The sequence below is a fragment of the Melanostigma gelatinosum genome (genome assembly GCF_949748355.1).
Source record: "Melanostigma gelatinosum genome assembly, chromosome: 6".
Lineage (NCBI taxonomy): Eukaryota > Metazoa > Chordata > Actinopteri > Perciformes > Zoarcidae > Melanostigma > Melanostigma gelatinosum.
This window is the reverse complement of record NC_136639.1, coordinates 11272885-11292582: the sequence shown is the minus strand read 5'-3', so window position 1 is coordinate 11292582 and position 19698 is coordinate 11272885. Positions and strand designations below refer to the sequence as shown.

General features: G+C 45.5%; 3 protein-coding genes across 6 annotated transcripts; 2 read left to right on the top strand and 1 right to left on the bottom strand.

The window, feature by feature from the left end:
- The first annotated feature begins 650 nt into the window (after positions 1-650).
- Positions 651-14355, top strand: aebp1b (AE binding protein 1b). 3 transcript variants are annotated; one of them, XM_079270177.1, is made up of 23 exons: positions 651-1320; positions 2733-2903; positions 2998-3108; positions 3866-4321; positions 5684-5758; positions 6310-6372; positions 6654-6737; positions 8682-8753; positions 8836-8945; positions 9341-9480; positions 9563-9647; positions 9747-9891; positions 9990-10078; positions 10532-10655; positions 10866-11062; positions 11215-11382; positions 11632-11795; positions 11975-12210; positions 12289-12618; positions 12761-12900; positions 13039-13138; positions 13253-13419; positions 13507-14355. In XM_079270177.1, exons 1-23 carry the CDS (start codon positions 1077-1079, stop codon positions 13879-13881), a joined length of 3846 nt encoding a protein of 1281 aa, XP_079126303.1. In that variant the 5' UTR covers positions 651-1076; the 3' UTR covers positions 13882-14355. The 3 variants fall into 3 exon arrangements, with proteins under 3 accessions (XP_079126303.1, XP_079126302.1, XP_079126301.1); XM_079270176.1 differs by having other exon boundaries at positions 652-1320; positions 11975-12132; positions 12163-12618; XM_079270175.1 differs by having other exon boundaries at positions 655-1320; positions 11975-12618.
- On the bottom strand, positions 14136-17826 carry pold2 (polymerase (DNA directed), delta 2, regulatory subunit). Of its 2 annotated transcripts, none has more exons than XM_079270178.1 (11): positions 17698-17826; positions 17256-17488; positions 17047-17168; positions 16824-16947; positions 16581-16695; positions 16302-16500; positions 16101-16181; positions 15350-15507; positions 15119-15246; positions 14925-15026; positions 14136-14767 (listed from the first exon to the last, which is right to left on the bottom strand). In XM_079270178.1, the coding sequence occupies exons 2-11, from the start codon at positions 17479-17481 to the stop codon at positions 14607-14609; spliced, it is 1416 nt and encodes a 471-aa protein (XP_079126304.1). In that variant the 5' UTR covers positions 17482-17488; positions 17698-17826; the 3' UTR covers positions 14136-14606. The 2 variants fall into 2 exon arrangements, with proteins under 2 accessions (XP_079126304.1, XP_079126305.1); XM_079270179.1 differs by having other exon boundaries at positions 17256-17519; positions 17698-17781.
- A 271-nt stretch (positions 17827-18097) lies between these two features.
- LOC306779206 (non-POU domain-containing octamer-binding protein-like) lies at positions 18098-19695 on the top strand. The gene has a single exon (XM_079271023.1). The coding sequence runs from the start codon at positions 18210-18212 to the stop codon at positions 19527-19529; it is 1320 nt and encodes a 439-aa protein (XP_079127149.1). The 5' UTR covers positions 18098-18209; the 3' UTR covers positions 19530-19695.
- Positions 19696-19698: the final 3 nt, after the last annotated feature.

The following is a 19698-nucleotide window of genomic DNA, read 5'->3' as shown; positions in this document are numbered from 1 at the left end:
GTGTGTCTTGCCTGTAAATCTGCTCACTGTGAAACCTCGCCACTTTACGAGAATTAAAAGGACGTCAGTGGGCTGTGTAGTGTGTTGATTCGCTCTGACATTCTCTCCAAAACAGTGGAGAGAGGAGGAGGAGGAGGAGGAGGAGGATGGGGGGGGGGGGGGGGTCACATCTTTAGGTTGTTATTCCGTCATGTGCTCAAACACTTCTCGCGTCCTGTGTGTGTGTGCTCCTCCATGGCCCCCTTACCGATCACTACTTTTTCTTCCGAATAGAGCAAGCGAGCTACGCAACACCATGAAAATAGTTTACGGTCTACTCCTGCCTGTTTATATTTTCTTTGAATTCCTCCCTCTGATGATTAGTGGTGTTTGGTTTTGTTAACACACACAAAATCCCTGTCCTCCCCCTTTTTCCCCCACCTCCTCCTCCTCCTCCTCCTCCTCCTCCTCCTCCTGTTGTGGAATTCGATGTCCTAGTCGCTCCTCTCTCCTGCTTTTCTGCTCTGTGGTAAGTCTGCAGAGCAAAGGCTTTCTGCCGAGGAATTCAACGGGAGTTGCGGACAAAAAAGGAGCTGGCTTCTTTCACAAACTCAAGAGGTGCAAGCCCTGTATTCTGAGGTGTCATCATCCCCCCCCCCCCGTCTCCTGTCTGAGCCCTGCACCTGTTCTGACTCGTCAGCCAGGTGAAGGGGATCCTCTGGCCTTCAGCTGACCGTAGCTGCGGGGCAATTAGGAACCCAGTCTAGTCATTTGACTGGATTGCTGCTTTGCTCTGTATCCCTCTATCTGTGTCTCTCTCTATAACCCACCTCCCTGCATATCCCTACCCCCCTCCCACTCCATCTCCGTCTAGCCCAGTCTGTGCCTGGTTGACAGTGTGGCTGTGCGTACGTGTGGAGCTGCAGACATTTCCGTGCTGGAGTGAAGGTGTGGATCACATTGCAAAGACACAGGGGAGGAAAAGGGTGAACAATTCATTGTTCTGGTGGACGAAGTTGGATTGAGCATTTTGACGGCTGCGATTGAAAAGTAAAAACTACAAACCAAAGAATTCTGCAGTTGGGAGAGCAGCAGGTATGAAAAGCCAGACTGTGGTTGTGGCTGCGGCTCTGCTGGCCCTGTGCTGTCTAATGATCCCAAGAGGAGGGGAGAGCGCTGGGGGGATCATTTCTCTCCGGCAGACTGAAGGGAAGAAACAGGCAGAGGATCAGCTGCGAGACGAGTCCCTGGATGATCCAGAAAGTGAGCAAGGACTCACAGTGGACCCACTGGGAAGCAGCAACAAGGACAAGAGAGACACAGAGGAGGCTGCACGGGTTGGTGAGTGGAATTCTAATTTGAACGCACACAAAAATACAGATATGTTACACAGACAAAACATCGAAGCCATTCAGGTGTGGTCTGAGCTCCAGCAGGACATGGGAGAGCAAACACAGACACAAACACACACCAATTCAGTGTCTGACAGCTCCAACAGGCGTGAGAAAGTCCAGGTGCTCACCTGTCCACCACTACTTCTCCACAGCAGAGAATAAAAAGGAGAGACTGATTATTTTTGGCTCACGCCAAACAAGAGAGGAAGACACACAGTCAGCATCTTGCAGACCGATTTTATGACACTGACCTTTTCCACTGCCTCTGCATAGTGCCTATAACCCCGTATGATGAACGCACTGGTGCACATTCACGGTGGGAGAATGGACATGGAAGACTGTTGCACATTTGTAATAAACCTCTTTTCTGGAGTTTTCTACCGAAGCTTTAGCTATAATACACTTCAATGAGTCTCACTGATGGGTTTATGGTACATCGGTAAGATGTTGCTGAGGTGATAGTGAAATGTTTATTGGGTATCTGGACAGATTTGTGTAGTAAATGGAGCATGACTAATGGAAAGCGAGAGAGAAGTTTTTTTCCATGAAAATGCCTCAAGACTTCAGACAACCTCAGAAGGAAATACTGATGGACCTGAAGCAACCGCTGAAATGCATCTTGTCTGGATTTTCGCTGGTGGCATTATGTTTTGATATTGCAGGAAAGAAATTGTTGCATAATTCAATTCTCACATTGCTCGTAAATGATACTAAGCGTCATATAAGCTTTTACTTCAGCACTCAACATGAATGTGCTTTTATTGATTTATAATTTGATATAGGTATTTACAGATTATGAACTGTTACGAAATCTATGAGTCACAGCTGAAGAGGGATCATTTTAAAGTCGAGATTAATGAAAAATGCTTCGTTCACCCTTTTAGATCACATCCCCTGTCATACTGTGGCCCTATTTAACAATATACGCAAAATAAATGAAGGAAAAAAGATTATTTGTATTTTTACATCAAAATGGAATCATCTTTTCTTCCTGTGAAACAAAATATGAAGTGTGCTTAAGTAAGCTAGTACCGCCCAATTTCAACCAATAACATCCTGACATCCATCCGCCAATTAATCTGCACATTTTGGCGATAAAGGAGGTGTGTGTGGGGAGCTACTTTCTCAGCTGGTCCACTTATTATTGGTCAAATATTCAGTTTCACTGGGGAATACGTAACAATGGAGACGCTAAAGTGATCTAACTTCTGTTTTACTTTGAAATCAGTTCAGGGGGAAAAGGACTATGATTTTGCATGAATATCTATTCAGATCATGAGTGTTGTGTGCTTATTTTGATTCTGAACAAAAGTCAATTAAGTGAGTTTTCAAAGACGTCTTCCTTCTTTGTTTTTCCAGTTTTTACAGGCAGGGTGAGGAGAGCACCTGATGAAGGCAAAAAGAAGAAGAAGGACAAGAAGAAGAACAAAGAGCCAAAGGACCCCAACGCCACCAAAAAGCCTAAAACTGCCAAGAAGGGAAAGAAGAAGGACAAGCAGACAACCACAACTCTACCACCAACCACAACAGGTGAGGACAGAACAGAGCAGGGACCCAAGTTTCCACTTGAACGACTTTGATCTGAATGAATGTTGTTGACATTGTGTCCGTCTGCTGCCTCCAGTGATCCCGACTGAACCACCAACTGAACCACCAACTGAACCACCAACTGAACCACCTACTGAACCACCTACTGAACCTGAGCCATACACAGACTACTCCTATCCTGACACTGGTGAGTAACACACACCCTCCACAGCACTTTATTTGGACCTATACCTGTGACTTAGAAAATATACTGAAACACCCTCCTCCTATTAAGTCAAAATGTAGTACTGGGCTGGTACAACTCATTCCAACATTAATCAGGCAAAGCATTAACAATTTAAAGTGGAACTCCACCTATTTATAACATATACATCTCTTTACAGGTCTTTAAGTCTATTGTGGCTCCAGAGGGAGCTGTGTGGTGCCTCATGAATTGCCTCAAGTGAAATACAAAAAGATCTGTGAATGTGTCGTCAGAAAGAAGAGAGTTTACCAGACCTCTGTTGTCCACTCCTCATCGCTGCTTAAGGATATAGACGCTACATTAGCCACCATTAGCGTAGCACCGTTGCATTGTGGATATCATGGGTGTCATGAGTTAAACAGCCAAAACATATCAGTCACATTACCTCAGCAACAATTAAAAAAACACTACCCTTCCCCTTTTCTGACGTCCTCTCCCCCCTCTATTGAAATAACAATGAGATTAAAAAAAGTCTTAAAGGGCAATTTTGTTCCAGGATGCACAAACAAAACTAATTGTTTTACTACATAACAGTTGCTGTATCATATTTCTAATAAAGTCTTGTCATTTGTTTGTAGTTTTGCATATTTCAGTCGCATCCGGTTTAAAAACAAAAGCCGTGTAAAATAAAATAGATTAAAACTTGAGAACCACACAAAATATTCGAGTCTAGACATCTTTCCATCTGTTTCTCTGGCAGACAATGATTACTGGAAACCGGACGATGACTACTGGGATGCAGAGCCCACACCACCCAGGCCTCAGCCCGAGACTCCGACCACAGATCTTCCGTACGACGACTGGAACCCGGAGGAGGAAGACCCAGCTGCCCCAGTGACAGACGCCTACGAGGACTACTGGAAACCAGAGGAGAGAGGGCCGTCCACTCCGGTGCCTGACGCCTACGAGGACTACTGGAAACCAGAGGAGAGAGATCCGTCCACGCCGGTGCCTGACGCCTACGAGGACTACTGGACACCAGAGGAGAGAGATCCGTCCACTCCGGTGCCTGACGCCTACGAGGACTACTGGACACCAGAGGCTCCCGTGACTGATAACTATGACAGCTACTGGAAAGAGGTGGACCCGACGCCCCCTGCCCCTGAGGTTGATGGGAAGGCCGGAACAGATGACACCGATTACTGGGACTCCACATGTAAGTGTGACTCTCTGTTTCCTCCTGCTTTGTTTTGAGGATGTTTGTGGGATGACAGTTTATTACACATGAATCAGAGGAGAGATGAGACGATTATGATCCCTTTGGGACTGTTATTGTTGCATTGATTGTTGAGATTTGTTGCTTTTTAGATAACTTAAAAGTTTTAAAGTAGACAAATTGAAGAAATTAAATTGAGCTCACAACGATTTACATATATTGTCGAGAGTTGTCTAATTCAATTTCTATGTGCTTTTATTTTTCGCTAGCTGTTTCAGGTTTGATTCTCGCACCACACCGCCTCATCACTGCTGCTGTTACTGTGTCGCTAACAGCCACAGCCAAACAGGGATCAGTGGTTTGAAATGTGTTTCAAAGAGAGAGTGCAGGAAGAGGTTTCAAAGGATCTCCATCTTGGATAATGTTGTTTTAATTTAGATCAAAGAGAAGACACATGTGACTCAGCTGAGACACTTGAAGAAACATATTACACATGTTTGACAAAAGGTGGTTTCTGGGGAATTTGAACTCAATACAATGCATGCTGGCTAGTACGCAGTAAGCCCACAATGTTTCTAAACAACTTGATTTGATGCATTTGATGAATGATCGGTTGGTAATAAATAAATCTGCTGAAGATTTGAAGTTATCACGACTCACCCGCTGTTGTTGAGACCGGCTTTCTTAGTTGCCACAACTGAACATTTTTAGTTCAAGTGGTCTTTATTTTCAAAATGTCAGACAATAAATTGTCCTTTTTACTATGAAAAGAAGTCAATGTTTAAGTCTTGACATGATCAGAAAACAATATATCTGAAGCAATATTTAGACCAAGGGACACTTAAACTATGTGAGGATAACACCATGTTTATGATTCATGTCTGTGGCAACATAAACTGGCTGATATCTAAATTGTCCGGCCCCTGACAATCAAAACCCATTGTTTTGCCCAAACTGAACTTTCAAGCTACAAACTTCAACTAATGGTACAATTATCCTTCAGGATCTAATCTGCAGACTTCATGATGACAACTTTTATGATCGTCGCTATCTCTTCCAGCCTTTGTCCACCAGAAGTCCTCAGTGACTGCACTCGTATTTTCCACAGGCTCAGATGTAGGAAACAGTGTGTTGTGTGGCTCTGTGACACTCATCTGGACCGGACTGACATGTTGTCATTACTCTGTGTTTCCAGCATACTGCACTGTACCTCATGCTCTCCCAACAATTCCACTGCTTCATTCACACTCCCCCGTTTCTGTCACTTTCTCATGTCTCTCAGTCTGCTTCTGACACTTAAATAATTCCTCTGTTTGACCTTTTATGGTTTTTTATTTTGTTTTATTTTTTCCAATGTTGCAGTTGAGGTGCCGGAGACTCTTCCATTCCCTGATGGCGAAGAGGTCAGCCCTGAAATCAAAGTAGAAACTCTACCAGGTAACTGCTGTCACTTCAAGTCAATTAACAGCCATTAATTGAGATGTAAAATTCTCAGTTAGGCAGTTAACGAATAAGAAATCTCTGTCGACGTGTGACGCAGATGAAATGTCTGTTCCATCTGTGCCTTTTGGCTGGAAGCAGATGAGAAATCAAGAGCGATTCAACACATGGGAATAACATAATAATGAGTCTGTGAGCTAACCTGCCCTACTTTTCAAACACGAGTGGGTGGGTTTACTCGGTTCCACAGAGTCAACAAAACTTTCCTCCTTTTTGATGTGGAGTTAAAAAAGAGCCCTGTCATCGGTTCACAACTCTGTTATGATTCTTGTAAATTTAAAGATGTAACAACTTAATTACACAGTAGACGTCGCAATGGCATCCAAATAGAAAACAGTTGTTGTGGTTAAATAAATCAGGGCTGTACTAACCTGTACAACTTTATTAAATCAAGCCATCTTATAAATTGTCACTTGTAATGTAGCGGTGCCTTTGACTGACTGAACGAGTCATCTGACTTGATGTTTATTTTGATTCTTTTTACACAGAGGAACCCACTGCCACTCCCCATGAGGGAACGTGGTATGATGATTACGACGAATACGGAATGAGTATGTCCACACACACACACACACACCTAAAACATATCCATGCTGAATGTTTTATATTAGATTCAATAGTTAAGCTGCAGTGAGACTTCCTGCCAACAACACAGAGAGCAAGGAAAAGGAATAAGCAGCAGTCGGGTCAATAACGTTCCAGATTTAATCCTTTGGGAACTTTTTACTGTTCCTAATGACTTTCAAAAACGTGGTGACTTATACACTGCTGTGCAACAGGGATACTGTTTTTTTTAGGTATTTCTATAAAAGCCGTCCTTGATTTTCCACAGGGAGGAAAGAAGACGAGGCCCACAATAAATGGATGGAAAAGGAGAGAGAGAGAGCAGAAAAAGAAAGAGCAAGGGAAGCGAAAGGTAAGAGAACTGAGATGTGAATCTTTTTCTTTTTTTCATCCTTACACAATACCACTCTGCACAGTCATGTCAGAATACATTCAATGATGTGGTTGCCAAAGCAACCACATCATTCATACCACATCAAATGTGATCCCTTGGATCACATTTCTGTAGTAAGAGAATGCAGATGTTAATGACACCGGGCCTTTGGTACTTGATTTAACTTGCATCGAAGGGACAGAAGTTCATCCCTCTGCAACTGAATGGAGATTGTTCCAAAGAAGTTCAGAAAGCTCTTGTGAGCTAACGGAGAATGATCCACATGTAGCGGATTAGGGCGAGTGATAAAGAAAAGAGGCAACAAGGGAGAATTAGCAGGCAGAGGATGTTGCAATGCAGGGCTCTAAAACGAGGTTAGCTGGAGACGATGATATACGACACCGTCAGGACTAGCGTCAATAGGGCACTTCCTGTGTGGACGGTTCACTGCTATCTGGGTTTCAGCTGAAAAGCATTCTTAGCTGATATAAGTAAAAAAAATGTCCGCAGCTTGAAGCACTCATCTGTGACACAGAGGCACAGAGGCAGATGTGCCTCTGCGCCTAAACACATCAGTGTGTGTCAGTGGGTTCATGTGTTTGTCCACTTGTACATGTGTGTACGGCAGGGCACAGGCCTTCTCTGCTGGCCTAAACAGAATCACAAAGCTATATATATTAAAAATAAAATAAAAAAAGAAATATATATCTATATATATATAGATATATATTTTATAATTTAATATTTTTTCTTAAATACACTACATGTATTATAATTTATAAAAATATTTTTCCCATTATCTTATTTTCTCATTGCACAGCTACTGTCTTCCTCAGTTGCTCTGCTTCCAGTGCAGCTTGTTTTAAGTAGAGCTTTTATCCAATCAGATCTCACCTCTGTGTCGCTAGGTAAGAACAGAGCCAGAGGCCTCACTTGCAGCCAGTGCAGATTAAAGTACATGGGGACGATATTGTTGATTGTCATAGTGTTCAACCAATCAGATCTTTAGTTTGACATGTTGGGCGTATTCTTTGACGTGTCAGCGGCTGCTAGCTGGCCTATAATGACGTCAGCATTGCATGCCGCTCAGTGTTCATCTGTAGCTTTCCCGCTAGGTGCAGAGTGTGCTGTGATTGGTCAGTGGGCGAGCATGTGACTATTGTGAAACTAAACTTAACAGCCAGCAGAGGCTGATGGATAGTGAATCACATCACGTGATGCAGTTCAGCCAATCAAAATGCATTCTGACCAAGTGAGTTGCACCATGATAGAGGGTGCTGAGCCGGGGAAAGACATTGCAGAGCAGTACTTTAGGCTTTTGCATTCTCTAAATGCTCAAGCGTTATTCAAACGACTCGTACCGAATATGGGTATTCTGACAAGTTCCCTGACTCGAGTGACATTTACACACACCGGGGCTGAGACGAGGAAATAGAAAGAAGAGAAGGAACATTGCGCTAATCAGAGAAGTTATCTCACATGACGTTCTCCAAAAGGAGAAATGTGTTCAGAGGGAATATAATTTGTAAGCAAGAATGAACAGACTCTTCTATGTTAATTCTTACCACAGGCAGTTAAAACCAGCATGTCTCATATCCGGTCGGCCATTGAGCTTACAACCTGTTCCACATTCCCACTGTCAGAAAGACTTCTGGCAGCCATACTACCAACAATAACCTACATTATGTGCCACGGAGTTCAGTGTGTGAGAATATGAATAATGATAATGATGATGAACTCCGTGGGTCAGGAGGATGCGAGTTTGATCCGAGCACATTTGGACTGGGAGGGAAATCACAATATCTGGGATTTCTCCAACCCTGGGGAGCAAAATGTACAAAATGATGATGAGTTCTTCGATGTGAGAGAGAAAATATTCATCAATTTATTTGGCATTAAGACTGTTTTTCTGACTTCTGCCAGAGAGAGCACAGAAGCTGAAGGAGGCAGAGGAGCGGGCCAGGAACAGACCACGTGTCTTCAAAGAGCCAAAGAGTAAGTCAACGTCTGTTCAGATCTGGAAAGCATCGCATAAGCTCTTGCAATAATTAACATCTCACTTGATTTTCTCTGGCAGAGTGTCCTCCCCTGGGGATGGAGTCCCATAAGATCGAGCCAGACCAGCTTTCAGCCTCCTCTATGTCTCAGTATGGTTTTGCACCTCAGAGGGCGCGCCTCAACATGCAGGTACACAACAATCAGAGCAGGAACGCTTACATATAGTACAGCTATCACTTACATACCGCCAGGCCTTGAAATAAACACCAGCTACCAGCCACATGTTGGAAAATACTGTTATGGCTGAGTCTGTTGCTTCCATTAGCTGCTTTGGGTGTTTATGTTCACAATCTTTATAGTCTAAGAATACATTTTAGCAGCTTAGTTAAATCAGCCAATGAGTCTTCAAGTGCTTCTGCTCACCACTGCTGATTTTTTTAGTCATCATGGCATCTGTGATGTATGAGCTCAACGACTTGCATGTCAGTGCATAATAAGCTCATATTTGAAGGATATGTGTGAGCTCAAAATGCAACTGAGTCAAAGGACCCATCAGCATGTGTTCTGGTCTCTGTGGCTCCCAGGGCTCAGATGATGAAGAAAACATGAGAGGTGGAGCGTGGTGTGCAAACTCAGAGGACAGAGACCACTGGTTTGAGATCGATGCTCGCAGGGAGACGGAGTTCACAGGAATCGTAACACAAGGACGGGACTCTTCGAACGAGTAAGACGCAAAGACACAGATGAGTACACTGTATTTTCCTTTTCTGAATCCAACATGTTGCCCACATATTGTCTTGTTTCAGGAGTGACTTTGTGAAGTCCTACTTCCTGGCCTTCAGCAATGACAGCAGAGAATGGACCACCATCCATGATGGATACACTGACTGGGTGAGCTCACCTAAATTACTTCACTTATTAGGCACCATGGAAAATGTTTCCCTGACTCACCTTCCTCCCACGTATCTCCCCCCCCCCCCCCCCCCCCAGTTGTTCTTTGGAAACAGTGATAAGGACACTCCAGTGATGAACCAGCTGGCAGAGCCCGTGTCGGCCCGTTACATGCGGATCATCCCTCAGAGCTGGAACAGCTCTCTGTGTATGAGGCTGGAGGTCCTCGGCTGCCCCCTACCCAGTGAGCCTCAAACACATTAACATGCTTATACATGCACAAACACACACACTGAAAACCACGAAAGGAATAATACATTTTGTTCTTTTTTTGCTTCACAGATCCAGCGGATGTTCAGTACAGGCAAAACGAAGTCACTCCAGTAGATTACTTGGAGTTCAAACATCACAGCTACTCAGAGATGGTTTCAGTGAGTATCCTCACACACTGTACAAGTCTCCTGCATGTCTGCCGGCTGATTAAATTCCACAGGAAATCCTCTGTTATTTTCCCAAAGAAGAAAACTAAATAATTTCCCAGGCACAATTAAACATTTAACCAGGAGGTCTGCATGTATCCACTTTAATATTGACTGATATAAAACCCTGCAGAGGGCTCATTCTTTCTAAACGTGTTATTTCAGCCATCAGACCCAAAGTCATCACAAACTTTCAAGAACACTATTGATGATTTTTAGTGCTTTCTCACACAGATTGACCTTTTGGTAATTCAATAAGCTGCAGGGACTTGTAGCTGCTGTGACAGATCTGTGAAAAAGGTCAGCTAATGGTTTAAAAGTAGCCATTAGCTGTTTCATAAATAATGTCTAGCTGTAATGATATATTTTTGCACACTGACTGTTTTCATAATCTCACGTGTTCAGTTCATGAAGTCAGTAAATGCGGAGTGTCCCAACATCACCAACATCTACAGCCTGGGCCTCAGCTCCAAGGGACTGGATATCATGGCCATGGTCATCTCTGGCAACCCCACAGAGCACGAAATAGGTGGGAATGTGTTCATACAATCATGAAACAGGCAGATAGAAATATTTTTTAACAGTTAAATGCTGATATGTTGAAATAAAACGCGTGAGGACTGTAGGTCCTCGATGGCACCAACGATGATTGCTGTGAATCCATATAAAAAGCGGGTGGAAGTCAGCAGATTAGAGTTAGTGGACAGTCAGCTACAGTCTTGTCCGTTTGTCTCTGCAGGGGAGCCAGAGTTTCGCTTCACGGCAGGTCTCCACGGAAATGAGGCCGAGGGTCGGGAGATGATCCTGCTTCTCATGCAGTACCTGTGCAAAGAGTACAAAGACAGAAACCCCAGAGCCATGCGGCTGGTGGAGGGAATACGCATCCACCTGGTGCCATCGCTCAACCCTGACGGACATGTGGAAGCTTTTGAAGTGGTCAGTGATTATGATCGTTAAAATCATGTGTTTCTACTCAACTGGCAAACAAACGAGAGAGAAAAAAACAGGAAATTCCAGTGAATTATGCTGTGGTAGTGGTCTGGGATGACTTGGCTCCATGTGTCGCTTGTCAAAATTCTCGCCCGCAGGGATCGGAGCTGAGTGGATGGACCACTGGACACTTCACTGACGACGGCTTTGACATCTTCCAGAACTTCCCCGACCTGAATTGTATCCTGTGGGATGCTGAAGATAAGGGCATGGTGCCCAAACTCACCCCAAATCATCACATGCCCATACCAGAGACCAACAGCTCGGTAAGGAGAGGAGGGTACTGTTGTGTCTTACGACCAGCTATTCATAAAGTCTGGGGACAGAAGACCTCCGGTTAAGGGTTGTTGTCAGGCAACTGTTCCCTTGAAAGCTCCTCTTCTCATATACAAGTGCTTTTTTTTTTACTATACAATGGATTTGAAAGTCCTTTGTACTTTTACAAAGGTGGTCTAGTCAGTAAACAAAAATGAGGGTATACTGCGCTTGCATCGTTCTTCCTGTTTTTGTTCCAGATTGCTGTGGAGACTAAGGCCATAATCTCCTGGATGAAAAGCCATCCATTTGTGTTAGGCGCAAACTTGCAGGGCGGAGAGGCAATTGTAGCTTACCCTTATGACAGCTTACGTCTCAACAAGCCTGCCGAGAGCCAGAAACCCCACAGCCGCAAGAAGAGACAGTATGACTTTTCCTCTCCTTTTGCAACTGCGTTCTGTTGTTTCCCAGCTTTACACACTTCATCATTTTCCATAACTCTCATTTTTCCTCGTCTTGTCTCCTGCATGGCTCTCCATGCACCGCATACAATCATTCATTAACAATCATACTAAATAAGTCAACTAGAATCATTTCTTACAGGTATGAAGAAGAAGAATTTGATGTGACAGAGTGGGGAAGGGGCTACCAAGAGGAGCCAGAGGAAGACTGGAGAGGAAGGGGATATGCACAGCCAGAAGAGGAGAGGAGGGGCCAGGGCTACGACCAAGGCTACGAACGTGGCTACGACCAGAACCAAGGCTACGACCGTGGCTACGACCAAAACCAAGGCTACGACCGTGGCTACGACCAGAACCAAGGCTACGACCAGAACCAAGGCTACGACCGTGGCTACGACCAGAACCAAGGCTACGACAGGAACCAAGGCTACGACCGTGGCTACGACCGGAACCAAGGCTACGACCGTGGCGACGACCAGAACCAAGGCTACGACCGTGGCTACGACCAGAACCAAGGCTACGAACATGGCTACGACCAGAACCACGGTTATGGCCATAGAGAGGAAGAAGAGGACGATAGAGAAAGAAGCGCCGGCTACCAGTACTCTGAGCCCGAGGATGAGCCTCGGGTGATCGCAGACGAGTCCTTCTTCAGGTGGCTGGCTGTCTCTTACGCTTCCACACACCTGACCATGACACGCAACTTGCACGGCTCCTGCCACGGAGACACCGATGCAGGGATACACGGCATCGTCAACCGCGCCAAATGGAAGCCAATCACAGGGAGTAAGTAGAGGCCATTAGGTTTAACATATCTTTTAAAGGTATTTTAGCTTTCTGTATGGATTTATAACACACCCTGGTGGACAACATGTGCAGTGCGGCCTTTGGGGTTCATGTGTATGTGTGTTTGTCACCACCTCCCCAGGTATGAATGACTTCAGCTACCTACACACCAACTGTTTTGAGTTGTCCATCTTCCTGGGATGTGATAAGTTCCCCCATCAGAGTGAGTTGGCGAATGAGTGGGAGAAGAACAGGGAAGCAATGCTCATCTTCATGGAGCAGGTCAGTCACTCACACAGCATGTGAGATACAGTACAGCGGCTGCTGTACTGTAATACAGATATTAAAATGGTACTCAATCCTGGCAACATGAGAACACATTACATTCCTCTCTTTTTAACTTTCCCCCTCTCTATCTAGGTGCATCGTGGCATCAGAGGCATTGTGATGGATCAGCAGGGGAACGCCATTGCAAATGCCACTGTGACTGTAGAGGGGATAGACCATGATGTCACTTCAGGTCTGGTGAAAGACTTCCTCTTTTCTCCTCCTTACGTCTAATGTGTGTTAACTCAGGTGCTTTAACGTACAACGTGCTCAAAACAAAATGCCCGTCCTCTGTCTGTCATTGCAGCACCAACAGGGGACTACTGGCGGCTGCTTAACCCAGGAGAGTACCGCGTGACTGCTCGAGCTGAGGGCTTCTCCCCTGTGACCAATCTCTGTGTGGTGGGTTACCAGCCAGGAGCCACCACCTGCAGCTTCAACCTGGCCAAGTCCAACTGGGACCGCATCAGACAGGTACGGCACTTCCATCCTGGAATGACCACACCCTAAAGACTTGTCAATCTAGTACTAAATAAAGTGTCTTACTTCATTTCTCTGCAGATCATGGCCCTCAATGGCAACAAGCCAATTCGACTCAGCTACGGCAACAACAGAGCACAGAACCCTGCAGTTGCTACAGGAAACAGGCGTGTGGTGGTCGATGGCAACACCGGGTATTCACAGAATTCAGGAGTCAGCACCGAGCGGCAGAGGAGGCTGAGGATAGCTCGTCGCCGTCGCCTTCGGCAGCAGAGATTACTGAAGTTAAGATCGACGTTACCCCCGACCACAACAACCACAGTTCCCACAACACCAGAGACCACCACATCCTGGTATGACTCGTGGGCCATAGGGGAGGGACAGACTTCGACGCCTGGCGGTTTCACAGACTCCATCCTGGATTATAATTATGATTACAAGATTGATGACTATTAATCTTAAAACACACACACACACAGCCCAGTTCAGTAAACGGTCCTTTCCTAGAGGTAGTTCCCATCGCCATGTTGTCCTCTGAGCAGGCTGATAACGAATCAAATGAGGTATCCTGTCTTTGTATGACACGTGAGCAATGGGAACGCACAGCATATTAACTATAGTTGTATAAGGATAGTGTAACTATTACTTTAAAAAATGCCTCTGCGCACAAATTGACCCTGTTTATTATAATAGTATTTCTGTTCATGCTGCATTCTTCTTGCTTCATGAAGTTTATTGTGAATGCACATTTAAAATAAGACATGACTTCTTTTTTTTTAACTTGGCAGAAATATTTTTTACAGTATGAACAGTCACTGGAGGTTTAAAAAGCATTTGTTCAAACTTGGTAACAGAGTCAGAGGAGGGAAGGAGTCTTGTTGCCTCAGCTGGAGTAGAGTTATTTTTCAAATAAAGGCTTTTTAATACACATCGCTTGTCTCCTTTCTCTCTCTCACACCAAAAAAAAAAAAAAAACACACCGTAAAGGAAACACTAGAAGTAACCTTGTATGTCAGTTCCAACAGCTTTTCATTGACCATTATGATACTGGACAGCATCAGTGTAGCGGTCTTGGCCCAATGTTGTTGTGACTCCTCTGTGGTCAGGTGAAATCAGTCTTCATATTCATCAACAGTGTCCAAGAAGTGACAGCACGTTTTCCTGCATGTGGATATGGATCCTCAGTGGCTGACATTCATCTCACTTTCCTCATCGTCGTCAGCAGAGAAGGCCGAGAAGCTGACTGGCTCACACGAAAGAGTGCGTAAATTGACCAGGCATGCCGTTTGGGTGCTGCTGAAGCGTGGAATAGTAACCAAAAGGACTTCCTGGCCATCAGGACCTGGCAGGAAGAGAAGAAGAAATATAGTAGCACATTAGTAAGAAGGAAAACCGTTCATATGCAATAATAGAGCTGAACATAATGTCTGTTTAGAGTCTAAAGAAAGCCCATTGTCCAACAAGTTTCTTATGTGTACATCAACACAACACACACTGACCTTTGATGAGCTTCGACTCAAAGGTTGGGGCGTTGCCACTGAAGTAAACATGGGGACACTCCTCCAAAATGAAAGGGTCTTTTTGGTAAAATGGGTAACAACCTGACACAAAATGTAAAGTAAACAGTGTGAATACTTAAAACCGATCAGCCAGAAGGTTTGTGTTTCATTCTGCATCAACTGGTCCGACTAACCCAGAGTATCCGGTGCAGTAGGGGCCAGGTGTCGGAGTCGTAGCGTTTCCTCCAGGATTTCCAGGTGATTGTCCATGCTGCTGTACCTCTGAATGTCACAGACGTTCTGGCCTGATGTGCCCAGGAACCTTTTTGGAAGACACACACAAAGTCTCAAATATCCACACGCTAACTTGGGATTCAAAGCTAAACGCAAGTTGGAGGATAGTGACTGTGTTGGATGATGCTTACCTCACTCCATCAATCTTAGCTTGGTGTGGATTAGAGACCAACTGTAGTGTGGGGTACACGGAGGACAAGGGGAACATGCAGCGGTGGAGAGGCTGCTGAGGGAGGGTGTAGTTGGTGGGGTCGTGGTGGCCGGGCATTACATCCACTGGAACTGAGGCCTGGAAGGACAGGAGGCAGTGACACACATATCTATATTATCACGTTTTGGTTGTTTAGTACATGAAGATTTTCTTTACACTTGTGTTGCGCCATCTTTGGTCACAGGCATCAGTTATCGCTAATGTTTATGACCTCGGAACTTAATTTTTTAAATATACATATGCATTTTGGGGCTGCTGCAGCGAACACTTATTCAGTCAATCATTTTTTTCATTTAATCAATAAATTGTTCTCAATTAAATTTATTTTTATCGACTTATCATTGAATCAACTCTTTCAGATCTAACTTTTCTTATTCTGGCAGATAAATAGTGAAACATCACTCTATATGTTATGCCATTTAATGTTGATGTATCACAATTTTGTAAATATTTTGGAAAATCAATTAATAGACCGTTTGTGGATGGACTAATTGAGAACAGGAATAATACAACCACAGATATTGAAGAGATAGCAAACACAGTTTAAACAATATGGCAAAATATCTGCAGGTATACAAATACGCATCAACTTACACAGTATATAGTGTATTATCATATTGCACAAAATAAAAATATGTACAGTATGTGTGAAAAGGGGGAAGCATACTCACCACCAGCTGACACAGCAGCTCATCCAGCAGACGAATGGCCTCCACGCTGCCAGCCTGAGTCTTCTTGGTGAGGTACTTGGGCTTGGCACACAGAGAGGATAAAACAGCTGTTTCTAAGTGAGCCAGTTCATGTTTGCTTCTTTTCTAAAAAGAAAAACTAATAAAACAAATGTGTGACGAAGTTAAACCAGTTCCAGTCACCTTCGTTGATGCGTCCTTGTCCTGGGTGCTTTGGCTCAGGAGGTTTCCAGCCAGTAGAACCCGGGAAATTGTTGCTGCCCCACTCTGCTCCCCCTGGTCACCAAGCTGACCAGTTATCATGTCAACCAGCAACTGTAGCCCCAGCATGCTGTCAGCATGACTACTGCCGAGACCAAGTCCTGAGACCAGGAGCACAAACCTGGAAGGGGACAGACAACGGCATCAGAATAAATTATCACCGAAGGGTGGGATTTAAACTGTGTGTGTGTGTGTGTTTACCTGTCAGAGCTGAGCGCAGGTCTTGGTGTCTGCGGCGGAAGATCAGCCATGCAAAAGTCCTCAACTGTGAACTTGCCATCATTCTTCTCGGCTCCATATATTGCAATAACACTCCCTGAAAGAGAAACAGAAGAGGCATCATGACATACAAGAGTCCATGGCTGCGTTTGAGTGATGTAATCCTTTAGTGATGCGATAGTGACATCCTTCTTCACCTGTCCTGAACTCAAGAAACATCCTCACCTGTGACAAACTTGTCTCTGTCAATTTTGCCCTCCAGCTTGATCCTCTGTAGCTCATCCTCCAGAATCAGCTCATCTGTTTCACTGATGTATTTGGCTCGTGCAGGCTGAGGCAGCAGGTTGTGCTAAAGGAGAGGGGAAAAACAAAGAGACTTTATCCATGACACCTGCCAGGTTGTCTGGGCTGTAGAAGGTCAGCTTTTGAATTCGGCATGACTGCTGACCTCCTCGCTGATCTCTTTCAGAATAGATGGCTGCAATTCCATACGCTTGAACAACGTTCCCACAATGCAACACTGCTCCCCTGTCTCAAGATCGCACAGCTTCCTGATGAGCACATCTGGTCCTGTCAGAAACAGAAGGAGACAAACCGATTAGAAAGTACATTTCAGATGCTTTAGGACTTCCCAGGTGTAGACTGTCCTGAGCTTACCCCACTTCTGCTGGGCTCTCTCTGAGAGCAGGGGTCTCATCTGCATGAGTCGTGCTGCATAAATGTGAGCATACTGGCGACTGAAACTCCGCTCCCCGACTGTGTAGCGCTCGGAGCATAGACTGTAGGCCAGCGACGTCCTCTCAAACACCGGCCCCTGGTCCTCGGAGGCAGGGCGGCAGAGCAGAGAGGATGCCTCCTTCTGGGCGCTTATGTCGGAAAACATAACTGTCCTGAAGAGGAAGCACGGGGGAAATTAGCACACTTAAAGTGTGCCGTGCATGTTTATAAGGTGGGGTTGACAGGCTTGCAGGTCAATGGTTTTAGCTGAACCTAACGTTAAAGACGTTCATGACAACTAACGTTACTTCAGTCGAAGCTCTTACAAAACATAGCGACTGTTTTGAGAATATCGCTGCTGTAACAGATTTAACAATCTTACCTTAGTAGATGGAAAGTCACGCTTTAGCTGTTCGCCGTTTTACATCAGCTATTAAGTTATATTTTTAGATATCACTGGTTGTTGTTTTCCTTCTCAGTGAGCGAACGAAACAATTCCCGCGAAATCACCCGCTCAACGTGAACGTGTAGTCTCGCGAGAAACTGTTCACAGCAACAACAAAAACTGTCAAAAACGAACTAATGTACCAGAAACCCCAACACAAATTGCCTACATGAACGTTAGAAGAAGCAGGGTTGTACACACTGAACGTTGTATCATGTAAGGTTTGACAAAAGCCGACACCGGTCAGATTTGAGTGTTTCTCGTACCGTCGCACAGAGAATACGTCACACATTTATCTACATGAGTCGCATCACATTGAGGTCACAATAACGTCGGGGCAGCACGCAGCGTCGCCATTTTTGCAGCTCTTTGTGCGCCAGTCTTTGCTAAGAGTTTACGTGTTTTTGTCGAGCGATTCGTCTACTCGGGTTGTAAATCTTTTCCACAAAATGCAAGGAAACAGAGGCCCACAGCAGAACCACGGGTCCTACCGCCCGGGAGACCAGAAAAAGCCCGGAGGAACAAATGCCAACGGCCAGCAGCCGGAGCACCGCCGCCCGACCAACCCCAACGAGGCCTTAACCCTGGATCTGCATAGCTTCAGAAAGCCCGGTGAGAAAACCTTCACCCAGCGCAGCAGGCTGTTTGTAGGGAACCTACAACCCGGAGTTGCCGAGGTGGATCTCGAGAAGCTGTTCAACAAGTATGGCAAGGCAAGTGAAATCTTTATCAACAAGGAAAGAGGTTTCGGCTTCATTCGCCTGGAGACCAGGATCATAGCAGAGATAGCCAGAGCCGAGCTGGATGATGCTCTGTTCAGAGGGAGGCCCATACGGGTGAGGTTTGCAACACACGGTGCTGCTTTAACTGTGAAAAATCTGCCTGATTTTGTGTCCAACGAGCTGCTGGAGGAGGCCTTCGGTTCCTTTGGTCAGATTGAAAGAGCCGTGGTCATAGTGGATGACCGAGGGAGGCCCACGGGGAAGGGAATAGTGGAGTACACCTCGAAGCCAGCTGCAAGAAAGGCTCTGGATAAGTGCAGTGATGGTGCCTATGTTCTCACAGCGTTTCCCCGACCTATTACAGTAGAGCCTATGGAGCAGCTCGACGAAGAGGAGGGACTGTCAGAAAAAATCATAAACAAAAACCAGCAGTATCACAAAGAGCGTGAGCAGCCGCCACGATTTGCTCAGGCGGGCTCCTTCGAGTTTGAGTACGCCATGCGTTGGAAGGCCCTGATGGAGATGGAGAAGCAGCAGTATGACATGGTGGACCGCAACATGAAGGAGGCTCAGGAGAAGCTGGAGGCTGAGATGGAGGCCGCCAGACACGAGCACCAAGTGATGCTGATGAGACAGGACCTGCTGAGGCGGCAGGAGGAGCTGCGGAGGATGGAGGAGCAACACAACCAGGAGATGCAGAAGAGGAAACAGGCTGAGATCCGGCAGGAGGAGGAACGCCGGAGGAGAGAGGAGGAGATGAGGATGCGCAGTGAGGAGATGCTGAAGAGGCAGCAGGAGGGCTTCAGAGGCAACTTCTCTGAGACTAGGGAGCAAGACATGAGGATGCACATGGCCAATCACGGGATGAACAGAAACTCGCTGGGCGGCAATGCTGGTCCTGCAGGTACTCCCGGCATGGCCGCTGAGAATGCTCCACTGATTCCGGGGCCGGGGAACAACAACATGCCCGGAGGAGGCCAGGCTGGCTTCCCTAGAGGCCTCCCTGGGCCCGGAGACTATGGACCTAACAAGCAACGCAGATTTTGAATGTCTCTATTGTCACAGCCCGGCTCAGAGACTCGCTCACTGCATTTTAAAGTTCAGGAGTGTTACTTTTTTGAAAACTGTTGCATGTATTATTTTTCTTCATGTACCTTTTTTATTTCTACCTTGAGTTGTGTTTTTAGTACTAAAATATCATACCTCTAAATGAGCC

Excerpts from the sequence above, each read along its gene's own strand:
- aebp1b (XM_079270175.1), top strand. The coding sequence starts at position 1,077 with ATGAAAAGCCAGACTGTGGTTGTGGCTGCGGCTCTGCTGGCCCTGTGC. Across the intron at positions 6,373-6,653 it reads TTACGACGAATACGGAATGA|GGAGGAAAGAAGACGAGGCC; the intron begins GTATGTCCACAC and ends GATTTTCCACAG. Across the intron at positions 10,079-10,531 it reads GCTACTCAGAGATGGTTTCA|TTCATGAAGTCAGTAAATGC; the intron begins GTGAGTATCCTC and ends TCACGTGTTCAG.
- pold2 (XM_079270178.1), bottom strand. The coding sequence starts at position 17,481 with ATGTTTTCCGACATAAGCGCCCAGAAGGAGGCATCCTCTCTGCTCTGC. Across the intron at positions 15,508-16,100 it reads AGCTGCTGTGTCAGCTGGTG|GCCTCAGTTCCAGTGGATGT; the intron begins GTGAGTATGCTT and ends CTGTCCTTCCAG. Across the intron at positions 14,768-14,924 it reads TGAGTCGAAGCTCATCAAAG|GTCCTGATGGCCAGGAAGTC; the intron begins GTCAGTGTGTGT and ends TCTTCCTGCCAG.
- LOC306779206 (XM_079271023.1), top strand. The coding sequence starts at position 18,210 with ATGCAAGGAAACAGAGGCCCACAGCAGAACCACGGGTCCTACCGCCCG.